General features: G+C 45.5%; 1 protein-coding gene across 1 annotated transcript in view; it reads right to left on the bottom strand.

The window, feature by feature from the left end:
• Positions 1 to 20,751, bottom strand: part of MEGF11 (multiple EGF-like-domains 11) — a 331,130-nt gene that overhangs the window by 90,794 nt on the left and 219,585 nt on the right. Inside the window, exons 5-6 of the mRNA XM_006831516.1 lie at positions 2,417 to 2,663; positions 1,067 to 1,187 (exon numbers count right to left, since the gene is read on the bottom strand). Of these exons, the coding sequence (XP_006831579.1) occupies positions 1,067 to 1,187; positions 2,417 to 2,663 (368 nt within the window). The remainder of the gene's footprint in view (positions 1 to 1,066; positions 1,188 to 2,416; positions 2,664 to 20,751) is intronic.

Here is a 20,751-nt window from a genome sequence, read left to right as displayed (position 1 = left end):
TGCCTGAGTTGATGGGCCCTTCAGGCATTGTTCGTACCTGCACCCGTGACCTCAGCATCCCCAGTCATCTGAAATATCCCACTCCTGCTCAGCAGCCCTGTCCCCTCTGGCTTTGTGCAGCCTCAGGGCTCCGGGGAAGCAGCCAGTGGTATCATTGAGATTCCATTGAAACGGGGTATCACTGGAGAGTCAGATGCAAGGATGTGGTCCGGGAAAGTTAGATTCAACCTACTGGCTGTTTCTCATTAATTTGGGTCTGCAGGGGCAGAACATGTGGGTGAAGATGAGGCTTGAGGATTATCTGTAGCATCCGGGGATATGGAACAAGTAACTGTTTCATGTCACTTCAGTTTGCAAAGTACTTCTGATAGGCACTGCTTTGTAGTATTATCCTGCCAATCAAGAGAGCTATGCAGGACAGGGGTTACTGTTGATAATGTACATTGTGGAGAAGGGAAAATAGATGACCAGAGCAGTGGAGGGCTTTTTGTAGGGTCAGCAGCAATGTAAGAGCTGACTATAGGCCTGTAAAGTTATCAATCCCATTTCCCTTGACCACAGGGTGTTTTTCAGGCTCAAAACCTGGGCTGACTGACGTTGCATCAGAATCACCCAGAGCACTTGTCCCTGCACCTCTCCACCCCCAGGAGAAGCAGGTGTGTGTGTGTGTATGTGTGTGTGTGTACATGCATGCATATGTGTGCTGGGAGTAGAAGCTGAGATGAAGTTCTATAAATTTAGATGGTTCCTATTCTGCTGTTTCCTCTCCTTCCATAGGCCCTGAGACCATGGCAGTTCATGTGGGTACCCATGCCCAAAGATAGAGCTAATCCTATGGGAAGGATTCATCTTTGTCACAGGTTCAGAGAGGTTTAAATAACTTGCCTAAAGCCACACAGCATTTAGATGGCGGACCAGGGATTCAAAGCTGTATCCATGGTACCACTGGCATTGCCTAAGGATGCCATATGACCATAAAGTGGGTAGAGAGTATTCAAGATGACTGTGAGTGAGAGACGTGCAAACCTTCCCCAGTACCCCACCCAGATCCTACAGGCCCACCTACCGTCCAGCCTGGGGGGCAGGCACATTCACCAGTGATGTGGTGGCATGTACCCCCATTCTGACAGGGGCAACGCAGCTCACAGTGAGCCCCATGGCTCCCAGGTGGGCACAGCTCCTCACAGCTGCATGGAGGAAGCAAAGGTGTTAGACATGGCAGTATTCAGGGGATGTAGGGGTCAAGGCTCCAGGGCTGCTAGTCTCAACGCTCCAGGGTTCCTCAGGAATGAGTGAGCTCACAGGCACAGGGCCAGTGGAGTCCTGTTTCTGGACAGGAGGGGAAGCAGAGTGTCCCTGAGCTTGGACTTGTGGGATGACTGGAGAGCTTTCAGTATAAGGAAATATCTGAAGACGGAAGCTGTGGACGGTTTCTCTAGAAGCCTTGAAGGTGAAGTCAGCTTCACCAGGAGAATGGGAGGAAGGGTGGGCAGGCAGAGGGAACAGTGTGAGCAAAAACACTGAGTCAGACATGGATCCCGCCTTCAAAACTCTGTCTAGATTAAAAAAGGGGGGAATCTTGGGCACACCCCATCTGGGCTCCGGAAGACTCCCAGCTACCATGGTCAGAAACGGCCCTGCTGAGGACTAGGGAAGGATTTGCATGGGGGCGTGGCCTTGGACCTTAACCCAGTGGCCCTGGCCTCCAGCTCACTAGGCCCTGGGAGCTGGCCAAGCATCAGGGAAGAGAAGTCTCTATGTCCAGGGTTGCTCTCAGGAACCTGTTGAGGAGACCCCAGAGCCTTCCACAGACTTGAGAGGAGGCATTCAATCTTGCCTCTGTGGGAGTCTCAACTAAGGACCTTGGAGGTTGCCGGTCAGATGGGCTCTCCAGGGTAATGGAGTGACAGGCAGTTTGAGCTCTGATGAGGGAAGGCAGGAAGAAGAACAGGTACAGTAATGTACCTGCATATGATGTTTGTCCAGAGCCCTCATCCTCTTTCTGCCCCAAGTTATTTGGAAGGGTCCATGGCCCCTAGTGAAGAGTGAATTCAGTTGGAGTTAGAGGAGATGACCAAGCTAAATCTTGGGTCTGGTGGTGGGAGCCGGATTTCTTCTTCGGACCCAGGAGGTCCTCACAGCCATGTGATGTCTTAGGTTAGACCAGTTGCATGGGCTTGGATGATGAAGTCTGAGGCCCGCCTGGACTTGGGGTCAGAAGGCAGGAGCCTTTGCAACTAGGTTTGCCTGCACCCTACAACCAAGGAGCTTGGTCCCTGTTGCTCAGCAGCCATGAGAGCATCACCACCTTCCGGACCCCACCCCTCCCTCCGGACCCCGCCCATCCTCTTCAGACCCCGCCCCTTCATGCCCAACCACACCCCTTCATGCCCGGCCCCACCACAGCACTACTCACTAGACACCGGTGTAGCCAGGCGCGCAGAGACACTCGCCGGTGCGGGGGTCGCAGCTGGCGCCGTGACGGCACTGACATGGCAGCTGGCAGCCCTTGCCATGGGTGCCGGGGGCACAGAGCTCCTCACAGCGCCAGCCGCGGAAGCCAGCGGCACACACACAGGCTCCGGTGATGGGGTTGCACAGGGCACCGTTCTGGCATTGGCATCGGTTGCTGCAATGGGGGCCCCAGTGTTCACTGTCGCACCCTGCAAGAGAGGGAAAAAGTCAGGCTTGAGGGGCCTTAGCTGGCTCTCCTCGGGACTGGAACTCAGACCAATGCCATGAGTCTTTCCCATATCTGCATCACTCTTACCTAGAACAGAAACGTCGGGGCCTCATCATTTCCATCTGCTCCTCCACTAAATGACCCCCAAATCATACAAGCTCAGAAGCGAAGAGGCTTGTTTTCCCAATGCACAATGCAGAACCTGTCTGCCAGTATAGGCCACTTCCTTCCAACCAAGTGGCTGCCCAGAAACCAACTCTTCTGTATTGAAATTCTGGAGCCCCTTTGTCCTTGCTAAAAACAAAATCTCTTCTCGTTTGGCCGTCTGTCTTTGTTCATCTTGGGTGTTCCCTTCCCTTCTTAGTGTCTCCTGAGCCTAGCCTATCTTTCATATTTGCTCTTTCCCTGCCCCTTTCTCTCTCTTCCCCACATCCACTGGTTTCTCATCCTTTGCATCTCACTCTCTGAGAACAGTTCCCTGTCATCCTTTCTGTCTCTCCCCATGCTTCTTCTCTCTTTCTCCAATGCCTCTTCCCCCAGGTTGCTTCATCTTCTGGGAAGTTTCATGACTTTCCAAGCAGCCAGCTTCAGAAGGAGGAGAAAGAAATGATTCCCTAGGAGGTGACTGACAGCCTTCACAATCTTTACATGTAGTTAAATGTTTCAAAGTGTGGTATCTGAGGCCGCTTTGTAAAACTTCACACTCTGTAGCTGTGTAAAGGGGCTGCACGGCCCATTCAGAACTCCAGGAGGGTCACCCAACCTGTTTCCAACTCTTACTCTGACACTCACTTGCTGGATGCATATATAACACATAACAACAGGGTGTCCTCAAGCTATAATCTCATTCACTTGCATCCTGGGTAGGGGTGAAGTGTGGAGTTCAGGCCTGGACAGGCACAAACTACATTCTTGGAAAAGCTCAGTGGAAGGGAAGGCTGTTCACAGCTAATATCAGTGAAGGATTCCTAGAAGACTGTGAAATAGGCTTTATTTGTATGCCTGATAGGGTAACCAGCCATCTTAATCTCTCCAACTATTTTGGTTTTAGCACCAACAGACCCATATTCTAGGAAATTCTTCAGGCTTAGGCAACCTTTGGAGATACAGAGATGACCAGCTGACCTCTGTGCTCAGGGGATTGAGGCTGGGGAGGTATGGTTAGGGTAGGCTATATATTAACAAAGGTACAGTGGCATTCAAGTATTGGGCTATAGAAGAACACAAGACTCAAATGATGATGCGGTCTTTGAGGTCTAAAGGGTTGATGGAAGGATTATTCCACCAAGCCCAGCAGTTCCCACATGTGCCTCTTCCATTTGCTGACCAGGGTGGTCAGTGGAAGCTGCCCATTATCCTTTAGAGAAAGAATCACCTTAGATCTGGAAGCTAAACCACCTTATTTTGATTCACTCTTTCTTTATCTGAACCCCAAATATTCACACATACACCTTGAGCTGCCAAGTAGTGAATGAGGGTCTACCACACACTGGGAAAAACCTGAACCTACTTACAGGTACAATTTTCACCCACACTGAAAGAGGCTCACAGGACTGAGACCAACTTAGTATCTGACAGTCCAGCAACTACCACCGTATCTTCTGCCTGGAAAACAGTGAGTGGAGGGACTAGCAGCATTAGCTGCTATGCTATTTCTCTCTCTCTCTCTTTTGTTGCCAAGCTCATGTAGTTAAACTAACATACATTTAATGTACACATAATGTTAACTCCATAGTGACAGTCATATTTAAAATGTTTACTGTGTACCAGGCACCATCCTAGAAATTTTATAACCATAATAACCCTGTGAGTTAAGTTTTTATTATTTCCCCATTTTACAGATGGGTAAATAAATTTAACCTCAACTTGCAATATTGAAGGATTCTACAGAAAAAATATTGGATGATGCAGAAAGAATCAAAAGAAGAAGGAAGGTATATGCAGTCATTATACCAAAGAGAAATAGTCAATGTTTAACCATTTCAAGAGGTAGCATATGATTAAGGACTGATGATATTGAAGGAAGAAGTCCAAGCTACATTGAAGGCATTGACAAAGAACAAGGCTTCAGGAATTGAGGGAATACAGATTGAAATCTTTCAACAAATTAGGAAGCACCAGAGACACTTACTCATTTATACCAAGAAACGTGGAAGACAGCTACCTGGTCAATCAATGGAAAAGATCCATATTTGTGCCCATTCCAAAGATAGTTAACCCAATGGAATGCAGAGATCAAAGAACAATATAATTCACATCACATGCAAGTAAAATTTTGCTGAAGATAAAAAATGGCTGCAATAGTACATTAGCAGAGAACTGACAGAAATTCAAGCCAGATTCAGAAGAGGACATGGAATGAGGGATATCATTGCTGGTGTCAGATGGGTTTTGGCTGAAAGCAGAGACTATCAGAAATAAATTTACTTGTGCTTTATTGATTATGTGGATCACGACAAGCTATGAATAACATTGCGAAGAATGGGCATTCCAGAACCTTCCATTGTGCTGTAAATAGACCAATAAGCAGTCGTTTGAACAGAACAAGGGAACACTGAAAGGTTTAAAATCAGGAATGATGTGTGCCGGGGATATATCCTTTTACCATACTTATTCAGTCTGTATGCTGAGCAAATAATCCAAGAAGCTGAATTATATGAAGAAGAATGTAACATCAGGATTGGAGGAAGACTTGTTAATAACTTGTGATATGCAAATGATACAATCGTGCTTGCTGGAGGTAAAGGAAACTTAAAATACTTACTGATGAAGACCAGAAACAATAGCCTTCTGGCTCTGCCATTGTAAAGAAAACAAAAATCCTCAAAACTAGACCAATAAAAAACATCATGACAAATGGGGAAAAAAGATGGAAGGTGGCAAAGACTTCATTTTACTTGGATCCACAATAAACACTCATGGAAGCAGTAGTCAAGAAATCAAATGATGTATGGCACAAGACTTCTAGTAAAGGGTTCAAGAGCAAAGATGTCAGTTTGAAGACCAAGGAGTGGGTGACCATGGTATTTTCAATAGCCTCATATACATGTGAAAGTTGGACAATATAAAAAGAAGACCATAGAAGAATTGATGCATTTGAGTTATGGTGTTGGGGAAGAATATTGAAAGTATGATGGACTGTCAGAATAAACAAATCTGTGTTGGAAGAAGTGCAACCAGAATGCTCCTTAGAAACCAGGATGACAAGACTTCGTCTCTCATATTTGGACATATTATCAGCAGGGACCAGTCCCTGGAGAAGGATATCATGCTTGGCAAAGTGGAGGGCCAGCGAAAAAGAGGAAGCCCTTTAACAAGACGGATTGGTACAGTGGCAGCAGGAATGGTCTCAAGAGTGACAACAATTGTAAGGTTGGTGCAGGACCAGGCGGTGTTTCCTTCTGCTATGTACAGAGTTAGTATGAGTTGGTGTCAACTCAATAGCACCTAACAACATCCAAAAACAAGGGGTCAGAGAATTTTAATGATTGCCCAGTGTCATAGTCAAGGGCGAATTCAAGTCTTCTGACTCCAACTCACTACACGTACTGAGACATTTTCTACAGGATGATTACAAAGACAGAAATTGACAGCCACCACAAGGGATAGGGAGGCAGATGCAAGGTACAACAGCAGGGACACTATGGAGACAGGGCATCTCCTCTCCACTCATCATTGTCAAGAACCCAAGGATCCACAACAAAGATTCCCTTCATTAATTAATGCTATGGTTACTGCCCTGAGACATGGACTTCACATTAAACTCTTGGGAGTCCAAATCTAGTTTGTCTTGGGTGCATTCCAAGGTATAAAGTTACACTTCACTCATCAGAAGTGCCAGCATTCTATGCCTCTGATAAGGAAGCCAAATATTGTTATAAAGTCCATGCACTTGGACTTTTTTGACAAATGACTTGGGTGCTTTAATTTTTTCACTTGTTGATTCAACAAGTCCTTTGGTAGTAAATGGTTAATGTGTTCATCTGCTAACTGAAATGTTGGAGGTTTGAGTTCACTCTGAGGTACCTGAGAAGAAAGGCCTTGTGATCTACTTCCAAAAAAATCACTCATTGAGAACCCTATAGAACACAGTTCTACTCTGACACTTATAGGGTCGCCATGAGTTGGAACTTGCCAGAATGTCCTGCCCTCTTGGAGTGTATAGTCGAGTGGGGACAGAGATGTTGGAGCAGCATTTATGGTAGATGCTGAGAGTGCTGTAATAGGGGTTGTTCAGGGTGTCGAGGAAGCATATGAGTGTGTTTGAACCCAGATTGCAGGGTTCTGGGAAGATACTAGAGGAAGAGGTAGTGTGGAGAATGTTTCTAGACAGAAGGAATTATATCCATATGTACAAGCTTGGAGCGGGGGCAAGCATGACCTGTGTGAGACGATGAAAACCATTATGTGTGCAAGATATGAGGCGACACAGATTTCTAGGTAGGGGTCTCAGTCCCAAGGACTTTGTGAGCTGTTTTAAGGAGGGTGGATTTCATACAAGGGCAGCAGGAACCTCTGAATGTGCTCTAAGCCGAGGACTGACAAAAGTGAGTGGAGCCTTAGAAGTGGGTGTGGGGAACCAGGTGGGAAGGGGAGAAAAGGAGAGGATAGGATGGGAGGGGTGAAGCAATAAGAAGAGATGGTGGTAACCTTGGGTAGGGTAGTGTGACCTTGAGGATGGAGAGAAGTGGACAGATTCTAGCTATATTTATGAGGTAGAATCAGCAAGGACTTGATAATTGGCAGCGTGTTGGGGGCAGAAAGCAGAGAGAGTGAAGAATGCACTCACCCCAGCTCTGGCTTTGGCAGGTGGGTAGATGCTGGTACCACACTCTTTATGGGCAACAGAAGGGAAAGGAAGAGTAGAGTTTGGGGAGAAGAAAATGTGATTAGATTTGGATAGTGAGTTGGAGGTATTGAAAGCATATCTCTAAGGAGCCCTGGTGGCACAGTGGTTAAGTGCTTGACCGCTAACCGCAAGGTTGACGATTTAAACCTAGCAGCTGCTCAGGAGACGAAAGATGTGGCAATATGCTCTGTAAAGATCACAGCCTTAGAAACTCCACTGGGAAATTCCACTTTGTCATACAGAGTGGTTGTGAGAACACTTGATGGTAATGTTTTGTTTTTTGGTTTAAAGAACTTCTAGGAAAACATTCAAAACCCATTTACTCTGAATGTAAATACAGTTCTAGTAAGCCTGGTAATTGTGTCTCAGTGTGTGTGTGTACTCACACATGTGTATGTTTTGTGTGCTTGTATGTAAGCGTGTTTTGGGGGGGTGGCTACTAAAAAATGTAGCAAAGGGTCTATGTCACAGTAAGAAACCATGGAAATACGCAGGAAAAAAAGGAAGATGAAACAAACAAAGCATCTTGGAGTTACTGATGTAGGGACAAACAGGCCCCTCAACTCAAATTGACAGGGAAGAGGTTACTTACATTCCATTTAGAATATTCGGATTAAGGAATCAGGGAAGTGTGTAATCCATTCCAGACAAATTTCTCCCCAGAGTGATTAAGTGAAAAAATAAAGTTAAGGTTCACAGGGATAAGCTTCAGTTATCTAGAAATTCCACCAAAAAACTCCTCATTCCCCTGAAGTGATAGAAATGAGGCAGACCTGTAGCGAGTCAATTATCTACTCTGCTGAAGGGGAATACAAACGTCATCATTATAATTATAACAGGACCTTGCATTCTTTCACATATAATCTCAAAGTCTTTGCAATTTGGCTTTGGAATGTCACACACACACAACCCCTCCCCCCAGCTCCCACCGTCCAGCACAGACTCTCCTTACTAATTATATTTGGCTTTGGCTGGTTATTCAAGTAGGTGTATCTTCTCTGGGCATCTAGTAAGGGTTGAAGGGGCCTCCAGAAGTATGTGATTTGACTGGTGTCTGGTCTTTTAAGGTGAGCATCTCATCTCACCTCCTCCCAACAAGACATATCTCTCTGCTGATGTCTTCAGACTTTGGGACCTAAGGGTAGAGTGCTTCGGACTCTGCCATTGGCCTCCCTCAGACCTGTGGTGCCATCCTATGGCCTTCACCACCATTGAGGCACTTTTGAAGTGGATTTTCTCATTTAGTTCTTGTAGCAACCCATTTTCAGCGAATGCTATTATTATCCCATTTTGCAGATGAGAAAACAAAGGGCCAAAGAAAGGTTATTGTTGTTGTTAACTGTCATGGCATTGGTTCCAATCCACAGCAACCCTGTATAGGGTTTCTGAGGAGTGGCTGATGGGTTTGAACCACCGGAGTCCAGTGTTTATCCTACAGTGCCACACCAGGACTTAACAGAGAGGTTAAGTAACTTGAACAAGTTCATTCAGTTAGGGAGCAACTGGGAGTCTAAACTCCTAAATCCCTGCTGGGCGTGGCCTCAGGCTGAAGGAACAGGGAACTATGGGTGCTTGCTGTCAGCCTGGGCTCTAGCAGCCACCTTGGATAATCCACAAAGAGATGAGAGAGCATGGGCCCATTTTTCACAAACACCTTATTCAGGGATTGGCTTATATGTGGATGGTGGGCCTAGGCCCCAGGTTTTCTGCGACTGGCCAGAGGTCCAACATTTTTTTTTTTTTCCAGTTAAGATCACTTATTAAAGGCACTACTAAATCTGCTTGTTGGCTTTTCCTCTATTAGGAAAAAAATTGGATCAACTGTTGTTTTAAAAACTCATCACTGCTATATAAGCAGGCGTAGGTCTCTTGTGTCTTATCAGCTCCATTAGACTTGGAATCTTCCGACTTGGGGTATGTCCTTGTTTTGTCACTGCTACTGCCCTCCCTACGCCCCCCAACCCCCCAGCACCCTAGCCAAGCCATGACAAGAGCAGTACTGACAAGGGCTGCCCAGACCTTCTCTTAGATGTCCGAAGAGCTCATCCCAGCTGCTTGCAGGAATCCACTACCTGGCTGCCCATTAGAATAACCCCAGAGCATTCTGGTCTACAGTGGGACCTGAGCACAGGTTCCTTTGACAAAGCTCCTCAGGCAAGAAACAAGTCTGCCACACGGTCTCTGTTCTCACTGGACCTCTCAGAGAACTAGATGCGCAGAAAGATGCTGGACAGGAAGTAGGGTGGAGAGCAGACAGTTCTTCCCATTCCACAGACAGGACCTCTGAGAGTCAGTGAGGAGCAGTGACCTGCTGAAGGGCAGTTCAGGGATAGACCTAGACTGAAAGTCCCTGGTCCTCCTGTCCCAGCAATGGAAAGTCTGGCCACAGTCTGAACATCTCCCAAGAAAGATCTATAGTCCCCAAACACCCTACCCCACCCCAGAAGAAGCAGGAGTACCACCAAGTCCTAGGATAACTCTTGGGCTAACAAAGCGGCAGGCACAGAGGCAGAGATGGAACAGCAGCTGCCTGAAACCATCCTAGCTAGTAAATAAAGTGATTTCCCACTGAGCGAAGCCAGTTGTCAAAGTTCTCATTCCCTCCACTACACTTACGAGCGTTCTCAAAGAGCTCGTCAGAATTGATATTGTGCAATCTTGGGCAACCCCCTCCCCACTCTCTGGGCTTCTGCATTCTCGTCTGTAAAACCAATCTGGAATCATTTTCCTCAAAAGGGTATCTGGAAATGGTGGTGGGGTGGGGATGTTTGCTGTCACAATGACCAGGGGCAGTTCTGCCCAGTGAAGAACTGTGACCTCCAAATGCCAGTTGTGTCCTCATTAAGAAGCACAGGTAGGTAACTGCTGGGGTCTCTTCCAGTCCTGATATTGTGCGATTCTATGCCCTGTTGCTAAATGTCCTGGTTGAGAAACAGGCAAGTATGGGGGGGCGGGTGGTCATCCTACGAAGCAAAGAAAAATTTGAGATGGTTACTTAGCTCCAAGCCGAACTATCGCTCAGTCTCCTATCTTCACACCACTTAAATTGTTGGAATTAAATATTAATAGACCAAGGTGCCGTAGATTAAAACCAAATCTCCTGACAGAGTCCCTAAGTCTGGAAGATGCTGACAGCACAGGATTATAATGATGTATCATTAGCTCTTAGTGATCTATTTATTACACTTGTTACTTACTCTGTGTTATTTAACTACACTCTCTATATCTCCCTTAAACCACTGAGGAGAGGCCAGATTCACAGCGGCTGCGTGAAACGCAGGCTGCACCTTCACTCACGCCCCCTCCCGTCATTGTCTTCTAGGGTCGCCAAATAAAAAACCAAACTGCTTGTCATGGATCCCAACTCACAGAGACCCTATAGGACAAAGTGGAACTGCCCCATAGGGTCCCCAAGGCTATAAGTCTTTATGGAAGCAGACTGTCTCATCTTCCTGCCGAGGAGCAGGGCTGGTGGGTTCAAACTGCTGACCTTTCAGATAGCAGCCAAGCACTTAGTCACCGCACCAACAGGTTTCCTACTAGGGTGGCAGGGTGCTGGGATAAACACATTCAGGAAAACTCCCTAACCCTAAGCACCTTCTAAGTGCTTAGTGTCTTCTCACATGGGTTACTTCATTTAATCATCATAACAACCTGTAAAAAATCCATTTTGTTTACTCATAGTGTGTTAAAAAAAAAAAAAAAAGACTTGAGGCAAACCATGTGAGGTAGGATTATTCATTCCATTTTTAAGGTAAGGAAATGGAGTTTCAGATGCTATTAAAATAACTGGATCAGGGTCTCTCAGCCTCAGTATTACCGACATTTTAAACCAAACAATTCTTTGTTGTGGGAGCTGTCCTGTGCACTGTTGGATGCTTAGCAGCATCCTTGACCCCTGTCCACTAGATGCCAGTAGCAGCTCCTCAACCTTCTGTTGTAACAACCAAAAAATGTCTTTAGTCATCGATGATACATGTCACCTGGGAGCAAAATCACCCTGGATTGCAAAAGGCAGAATTGATAGTCAGATACTGACTTTCTTACTCCTAGCCCTAAAGGTTCTCAAACCCCAAAGTTCACAATCAGAAAACCCAAGGCCAGAGAAACTGAGTGACTTGCCTGTGGCCACACAGCTAACAACAGTAGAGCTGAATCTGAAATTAGATGGTCATGTTGGTCTAGGGCTCTTTCCAGCCCATCCCACCAGCGTTTGCAATGTTAGTTACTGTTGTTAAGTGCCATCTAGTCAGTTCCGACTCCTAGCGACCCTGTATAGAGTTTCCAAGGAGTGGCTGGTGAGTTTGAACCTCCGAGCCTATAGTTAAAAACCAACCTTAAGAGCGAGTGCTTATTCTACAGCGCCACACCAGGACTCCTTTGGAAGATGAGGGAGGCCATTCATTCACACTCAACAAATAATTACTCAGCCCCTACTATGTGCCTGGTGGTGCTGTGGGCTAAACATTGGGCTGCTAACTACAAGTTTAGCAGTTCAAACCCACCAGCCTCTATGAGAGAAAAAGATGAGGCTGTCTGCCCCTGTAAAGATTAGTCTCTGAAACCCTAAGGACCAGTTCTACTTTGTCCAATGGGGTCACCATGAGTTGGGATCAACTTGATGGCAATGAATTTTGTCTTTTGTATTGTGTGAGGGGTTAAGAAGCAAGCCCACAGTTGTATGAGAAACCGACAAGTAAACAGGAAACACCAACCCATCAGAGCATGGGTTACTAGAGGAGAACTGGGTAAGCAGTTACTGGAGCAGTGGTGACAGGGGAAAGCACCCACTGTCAAGTTGGGGTCAGGAGGCCTTAGAGTAGGCAAGGTCTCAGGGTAGCAGGGTGGGAGGAAGCACATTCAAATAAATGCTCTGAGCAAAGGCAGTGGCTCTTTAACTTCCTCATGAAAGTCTCCCCCACTTTAGACAGACATCACTCCTATCAAAACATCAGGAGGTAGAGGGGAGAGTCAGTAACCATTTTCCCAGAGTCCTGCAACTCTCTGGGGATGGAAGCAACTGGAAACCAGCAAAGTAACCCCAGTTTCAAAATCAACCCAAGACTGTCTGGTATTCCCACCAGGAGGGCTCCATTCTTCAGGATTGTTAGGTTCCCCTATTAAAATGCAAATAACCCTGCTTTTGTGTATATGTGTGTGTTTGTGCTTGGGGGCACATCATGAGTCATTATCAGTCTTGAATACACTAATTATCTGCTAATATCTGAGTGACAATTAGCAGACCTGGGAGCCAAGTTGGGAAGAGTGTGTCTGTTTGTTAACCTGCTTTTGGAGAGAAGTGATGGGAAGGCGTGAAAGTCAAATTTATCCACTTCACAAGGATTGCATTTCCAAGTAGATTGTCACATAGTGCTGTGTGAACAGATGATGGGAAAGAAAGCTAGGTGTTAGGAACTTTGCTGGTGTTATCTGTTCAATCTAAGCTCAGGGTACCTATACTTATCCCCATTGTACAGAGGAAGGAACCAAAGTTAGGTGCCATTAGGTGACTTGCCTACAACATCACAGCAAGTGATTCTCAGATGGAGACATTTGGTAACAGGATCAGAGAGTTCTGGTGGCATAGTGATTAAAGAGCTTAGCTGCTATCTGAAAGGTGGTTTGAACCCACCAACCATTCTATGGGTAAAAGATACGGCAGTCTGCTTCCATAAGGATTTACAGCCTTGCAAGTCCTATGGGGCAGTTCTACTGTGTCCTGTAGGGTCAGTATGAGCCAAAATTGACTTGAAGGCAGTGGTGTAGCAACAGGGTTTAGAACCACACAGGGTGAAGCTAGGAGGCACCTTGGAGATGGGATACTGGAGTTGACTTAAGCCAGTGCTCTCAGAGAAGATTGAGACTTATGCAGGACCCTGGACAGCAGCACCCACAGGAGGGCTCTGGGCCATATTGATCAGAGAAGCCAGAACTGACTCTCAGCACTCTGCCAGAAGACCTTGCACTGTGGTTCCTGGCCTTTCAAAGAGTCCAAGCCAAAAGTATGCACCCTTGTTCACCCTGAAACCTCTGCCCTAGGGCTGCACCCATTTCTGGGAGAAACACACCCAATGACCTCAGCACTTTTACCTCATGCCCTTTAGCAGTGGGGTCAGGGAAAGGCAAGCTGGAGGTTGCCCCAGTGGACCCTGGAGTTGGCCAGAGCTAGTCTATCTTTATTGTTGTTGTTAAGTGCCATAGAGTCGATTCTGACCCATACCGGCCCTGTATAGGGTCTCCAAGGAGCAGCTGGTGAGCTTGAACCACTGACCTTGCAGTTCAGACAACTTTGCAGTCTGACGCATTAACCCACAGTGCCACACCAGTACTCCAAAATGACCTTATTGTTGATATTGTTAAGTGCCATCGAATGAATTCCAACACCCTGTATAGGGTTTCCAAGGAGAAGCTGGTGAGCTTGAACCACCGACCTTGCAGTACAGATGACTTTGCAGTCTGGAGCATTAACCCACAGCGCCACACCAGGACTCCACTCTACCCTTGGTGCTACTCAAACCCTCCCCTCCCCCGCCCTCCACGGGCTTTTAATGAGGACCCAGCTCTCAGCTGCCCAACTCCTTCTGATCTGCCTGCATCACTGCCTTTGAAGCTTCCTAGCCCCAAAGACCATTTATCTCCACAATTTGCTTAGAAAGACTCATAAATCATGTCTTTGCACAAAGGAATTACCTCTTTAGAAGAGTCTTTCAAAGGCGCTGGCAAAGGCACCACAGACACACCAGGGGGCTGCACACTGGCCCTGCCCCCATCTGTCTCAGTGCATTCACACCTTATCTCCTTCTCAAAGCGCCCCAACCTGGGTGGGGCAGATTGAGAGGGAGATCAGAAAGAACTGGGTGAGGCTTCCCAGTGTGAAGTGAGACACCCACAGTTGGGATGGAAAAGAACGTGAGAGAATTGTCTGGTCCAAGTCTGTTTCCTGTGAAGAGTGAAATCACTCCACGATGTTGCCTAACCATTTTTCAATCACTCTCCTTCCCTCCAGCTTCTTCAGATCATGAAGGCTGATGGGAAGAGCCTGGTCTGGGTATCCTACCCCTCTTTCTGGCTTTGTCCTGGCCCTTGGACAATATAGCTCAGTTTCCTCCTTAGCAAAGAGAGAAAATGAGACCATATCAGTGGATATTAAGTGTGACCCATGAAGTCCATAGGAGTCCTGTGCTTGGCGCTGGAGCTAGAGTCATGACAGGGACTCTGGACCCCTATTTCAAACAGCTTCCAGCTACTCTTTTATGTTAAATTCTCACATAAGGGCAAAGGATTAAGCAGTTCAGGAAAGTGGGCAGGATGAGACCTCAATTTCTAAGACCTTTTATGTTATTATAGGTCTGCCTTTCATTCTTATCACAGTTAGGATGTTCTTCAGGTCTAATGGAGGGATTTCTTGCTACAATATAAGCAAATTGCTTTTCCTTCATTCGCTCACTCATGGAGTAGACGCTTCATGGTCCGGCACTCGTGGGGGAAGTAGTCTGTGCAGAAGGATTGGTTTTATTTTGTTTGTTTTCTAGTCCATCGGGCAGATACATGGTCCTGACTGAGCATGCCTAGTATGCAGTTCCCACCACATGCCAGTCACTAAGGAGAATTTGACAGCACCCACACTGGCCACTAAGGAGCCCTGGCAGTGTAGTGGGTTACAAGTTGGGCTGCTAACCACAAGGCTGGCAGTTCAAATGGACCAGCCACTCCATGGGGGAAAGTTGTGGCTTTCTGCTCCCATGAAGATTTACAGCCTAAACTCTATATGGGGTTGCTATGAGTGGGTACCAACTCCACAGCACATGCATTATCTAACTAGAGGGAGCCACAAACCATGTGCTAGGCTGTCTCGGAGATGTCAAAATTACCATAAAGGCTTCTGAATGTTTGACTCTCAATTTTGTTGCTGACCAGTAACGATCCCTGAGCTACGGATCCACAGACCATACTTTGAACAGCAGTGGGCTAGAACACAGCCTAGAGAGAAGAGAGATGAAAGGCTAAACTAAGAAGGGCTGACAGGTGACTTTTAGAGGGGCCAGGGATGAGACAAGATTCTTGGCTCTTCCATTTCCTTTGGGAAGTCCTGTGGACTTTCAGGAGTCAGCTGTACAGCCTAAATGACCAAGAGTTTGGGAAAGATAATCAAAGGTAACATGAAAATTCATTTTCAAGGAGGTTCATGAAAACAGTTGCACAAGTTGGAGAATGTAATCCATGTCCCTAAATTGTACATGCAGAAACTGCTGAATTGGTGTGTTTTGCAACAAAATAGATAAAAGGTAGGGGGCAACATTATTATCAGCTAGTAGAGCAGGGCTCAGGCTGATCACAATGGCTGTGTGACTGTGTTGGAAATACTGGCTGTATCCAGGACGGCAGCAGCCAGTGTGTAATGAGGCCTGGTGTGTATGAAGCACTGCCAGGGCTCTTGATAAGAAGGGCAGTGAAAGCTGTGAAAGCCAGTCCTTAAAGGGACTGCTTTGGTTTTCCTCATCTGGCAAGTTTTCCACCTTTGACAGGGTGCAGTCTGACCACTTTTCTAGGGTGCATTTTAGTGGAAAATATTTTAGTTTTCCTTCTCTGGCAGTTTTCTGTCACAATGGTTCCAGTTTTCACAGGTTTTACTAGCTATTTGTGGTTGTTGTTAAGTGCCATCGAGTCGATTCCCACCCATAGTGACCCTGTATAGGGTTTCCAAGGAGCAGCTGGTGAGCTTGAACCACTGACCTTGCAGTTCAAACGACTTTGCAGTCTGACGCATTAGCCCACAGCGCCACACCAGGACTCCTATTGGTTTTCTAAATTTCTATTCATTGGTGCCTGCAGGACTGAGTTGGAAGTGACCCAATGACAGTGGGCTTGTGTTTTTTATTTAGTACACAACTTTCAAACAAATACAAGCAGTGCTGCTGTTTGCCTCACTTTATACAACCATCCTTCCAGATCCTTGTGCAATGAACTGATACTTTAAACACTATTGTTGTTGTTGTTAAGTGCCATCAAGCTGGTTCTGACCCATAGCCACCCTGCATAGGGTTTCCAGGGAGTGACTGGTAGGTTTGAACCACTGACCTTGAGGACCAGAGCATTATCCTGCAGTGCCACACCACTATAAGAAGCATGCAATTTGGAATACACTGTTTACATGTAGAGTACTGAAGACCTTCCAAAGCACTTCTATGCATATAGGTCCCAAAAGCAAAGCTGAGCATTCTCCTTGCTCAGATGAAGAGGCTGTGAGTGGGCCCTGGGTTGGTGAGTAGAAGAGAAGAGACTGTATGTCTTCAGGCTCTGATTTTACCCACCATTCCCCACGGCATTGCTTTCCCAATGGGGTCACTTAACACAGGACCCACCTATTAGCAGGAAGCCATGTATCTCTGGTATTTAACCAAAAGATCTCCAGGGTCTCCCACCCAACTATTTGTGTCCTAGCCCATTTGTCCCTGAGCCAGGGAGGGACACTCTGAGAGCAGTTCCCAGTGGAGCCTGCCAGTCAGAGGACACTCCATCCATCACTGCTGGACAACTGATGGTTTCTCCAGAGAGAGGAGGCCTGAGGGCAAGTGACAGATGGCCTTCCCGTCTACGGAGAATTATTATCGAAGGTTGGGGACAGGCTGCTTCTGGGATCTGCTGAGGAAGAAGCCAAGGAAAGACACTAGTACTGCAGCAGCAATCCTGTGAGCTGCTCCTTTGTTGAATACCTACACTGGGCCACACACTGGGCACAACATGGTATTTTCTTGGAATTAACATCCCAGCAGCACAGAGATACAAACAAATGAAAAGTCAGTGGCTATCAAAATTTATGATTCATGGCAACCCCATGTGTGACAAAGTAAAACTGTACTCCACAGGGTTTCAATAGAGGATTTTCTCAGAAGTACATCACCAGGCCTTTCTTTTGAGGCACTATTGAGTGGTGTTGAATCTTTAAGTTTTTTGTTAGTAGCTGAGCATGTTCCCATAAGCAAAGGAAGAGACCTTTATTCTGGTCTCTGCTGAGATGTCAGCTCCTTGGAACTTTCTTGAAACACTCCCTGCCTCACCCCTATCCCCTTGACTTCAGGCTTTCTTTTAGTGCATGTTCAATCTGATATTATGTAATCATTGTATAAGATATTTATTCGTATCTTTTTGCTTATTGTCAGAGACTCCCACTAGAATGTCAGTTCCATCGGAAGGGGCTTTGGTTTACTCACGGACATAGCCCCAGCACTTAGAACAGTTATCTATCATATAATAAATGCTCAAGAAATACCAACTGAATGAATTAATGAACTAATAAGCAAATGCATCATTTTAGTGCCTCAAGGAAATACAAACAGGAGTTTGACAAAAAAACATGAGTGAAGTCAGTGGTGTCACGGGGGTGGGGGTGGACTGTACCATGTAACACTGCCAGAGAAGGTGATACCAAAATGTCTGTCCAGAGATTTCTGCACAGTGTTTCAGCAGAAGTGCAGTACTTTGTATAAAAATATCCCTATAGTTATAACAAGAAAAACATTTTCTTATGATTAGTTTACATGTATCACTATACCTACAAGGCTAAAACTCTAGGTTAGTTTACTTTTTGAGACTTCGGAGCTCTGGTAGCGTAGTGGTTACAAATCGGGCTGCTAACCTCAGGGTCAACAGTTCAAACCTACCAGCTGTTCCGCGGGAGAAAGATGGGGCTTTCTGTTCCCGTAAAGATTTACAGCCTCGGAAACCCTGTACAGGATCGCTATGAATCGGAACCGACTCCACGGCACATAACAACAACAACAACAACAAAATGCTTTGGTCAGAGCTGTCATTATTACCCAATTACTATGATACTTTGAATCACGTGGTTTTATCCGCCTACACCACAAGCACACACAGTTGTTTGTTTTTGTTGTTGCCAGTGTTGTTAGTAGTGACAAATTTTGTCAATTTTTTGTGTGTATTTTAGCTATAATATTGTGGTAAATAGTATTTGTGAACCTATATCAATAATTTTTTTGAGAATGAAGTAGTAATTAAAGGAAAGTAAGATTGTAATTAAAATGTAATTCAATGTACCAAGATTATGCAGAACAATTTTGTTAATATCCATACCATCTAAGAAATATTACATTTAAGCAAGTTATAACTATATTTATTACATACTATTCAAGGAGCTCTGGTAGCATAATGGTTATGAGTTGGCCTGCTAACATCAAGGTCAGCAGTTTGAAACTACCAGCTGTTCCGCGAGAGAAAGCTGAGGCTTTCTGCTCTCGTAAAGATTTACAGCCTTGAAAACCCTATGCAGGGTCGCTATGAGTTGGAACCGACTTCGCGGCACATAACCACCACCACCATTCAATGATTAAGGATGCGTGGTGGTGCTGTGGGTTAGGTGTTGGGCTGTTAACCTCAAGATTGGTGTTTCAAACCCACCAGCTGCTCTGAGAGAGAAAGATGAGGCTGTCTGTTCCCTAAAGATTTACAGTCTCAGAAACCATATCTAGGGTCCCTAGGAATGGAAATCGACTTGATGACTATGGGTTTGGTTTTGACGCTTATTCTATAATTAAAATTGATGATAAAGGTACATGTATAGCGATTACTGACAATATAATTCTTTGATAACTAAACAAAATTCTTTGATAAAGAAACTGACAGTTTAAAGCATGAAGTGGGGAAAATGCTATTTTTCTTCATATGTGTTCAAAAATATAGATTGAATCTTCAATATTAGTTTTTAAATTCTCATCTTTAAAATTTTTTCTTTAAAAATATCACTGTCGTGTGAACATATATCTATCTGATTTTATTGAAATTTTCAGGGTTTAAGTTTGAATTACAGTTTTAAAAAATGACACATTAAAATTTACATTTGATAGAACATATACGAGTCGGGCTGCCAACCTCAAGTCCAGCTGTTCAAAACTGCCAGCTGTTCCACGGGAGAAAGATGAGGCTTTCTGCTCCTGTAAAGATTTACAGCCTCAGAAACCCTGTGCAGGGTCACTATGAGTCAGAACCAACTCCACGGTACTTAACAACAACAGTCCAATAGATTTACATTTTAATTTTTTCAAATATTGCTAATTGATCTTTTCATAATTGTGCAGGGATACTCTATCTGCCACATGGAGTGCATAAATCAAAGAGGCCAAGTGGGTGCCAGCAAAGGAAGGCAAAAGAGTCAAGAATTAAATCAGTCAAAGCACTTGCTGGATTCCAGGGTTCATCAAAAGACAATGATCATCAGTCTCCAACTGATGAAGTGGATACCTCCGATGCTAGTAGCATTCTGCAGAAGAGTAGGGTGTGGGGATGGCAGAATAGGAAGCAGAAGACAGGGGTTGAAAGTGACTCTAGCCATGATGCTGTGGATGAGACGAGTGGCAATAAGGAGGAATATCTGCAAACGTTGTGTGATGTTTCTTCCTGGGAAGTATCAGTTCCAGATCATTTACTGGTTGAAATCATCAAAAGAAGTGCTTCTTTCTAGAACAAAGATAGATCTTTCTGTGTTGCAGCAAGCAAGACGCAAAAGCAAAGGGAAAAGTGAGCCCGTTTTCAAAAGACTGGGTTTACAAGGTGCCATGCAGTGAATGAGTTCACACAACTCTTCTATCTACTTCTAGTCTTTGTAGCTGCCACCAAACAATGTTTTTGTCCTGATGGGTCTGCGTAAGAGAAGATGAGAGAAGATGGTGATAGGATTACATGGTTCAGTTGTGAGTGATTATTAACAAGATTCATTATGATTGTAAAAGCTTGGAAGCTTGATGTAAATAAACTGAGCCAACTCAGAAGCAGAAATGGGGGATCTCACTGCTATCAAAGAAGAGGCAGGAGTGGAGCGCATCTTTTAAACCCAGAGATGCCTGTGCACTGAACCTTCTCAACCCAGGGACAGAAAGTTGTGACACCAGGTGAGGCAGAGGAGCAGCAGCAGCAGAATCAAGAGACAGAGCACAAGACAGAGCAATGGACTCCCCAGCCCATGGAGCAAAGAAAGCCAAGTGGCTTGGAGCAGGAGAACTGGAGAGCTAGGTTTGCTGACCCATGGAGCTATAGCCGATTGCTTTCAGGCTGAGGCTTGTAGTAGAGTGACGTGCCCTGCAAGCATTTATCAGCAGCCTTGAAAGAACTCTGTAACATTGCCCTGGCAGAGAGAGGCTGTTCAACTGGAAGAACTGTGCCTCGAGCACTTTCTGATCTTGTACTGTAACCTGTTAACTTCCCC

Source organism: Chrysochloris asiatica, unplaced genomic scaffold (assembly GCF_000296735.1).
Source record: "Chrysochloris asiatica unplaced genomic scaffold, ChrAsi1.0 scaffold00004, whole genome shotgun sequence".
Taxonomy (NCBI): domain Eukaryota; kingdom Metazoa; phylum Chordata; class Mammalia; order Afrosoricida; family Chrysochloridae; genus Chrysochloris; species Chrysochloris asiatica.
This window is presented reverse-complemented; position numbering and strand designations above follow the sequence as displayed.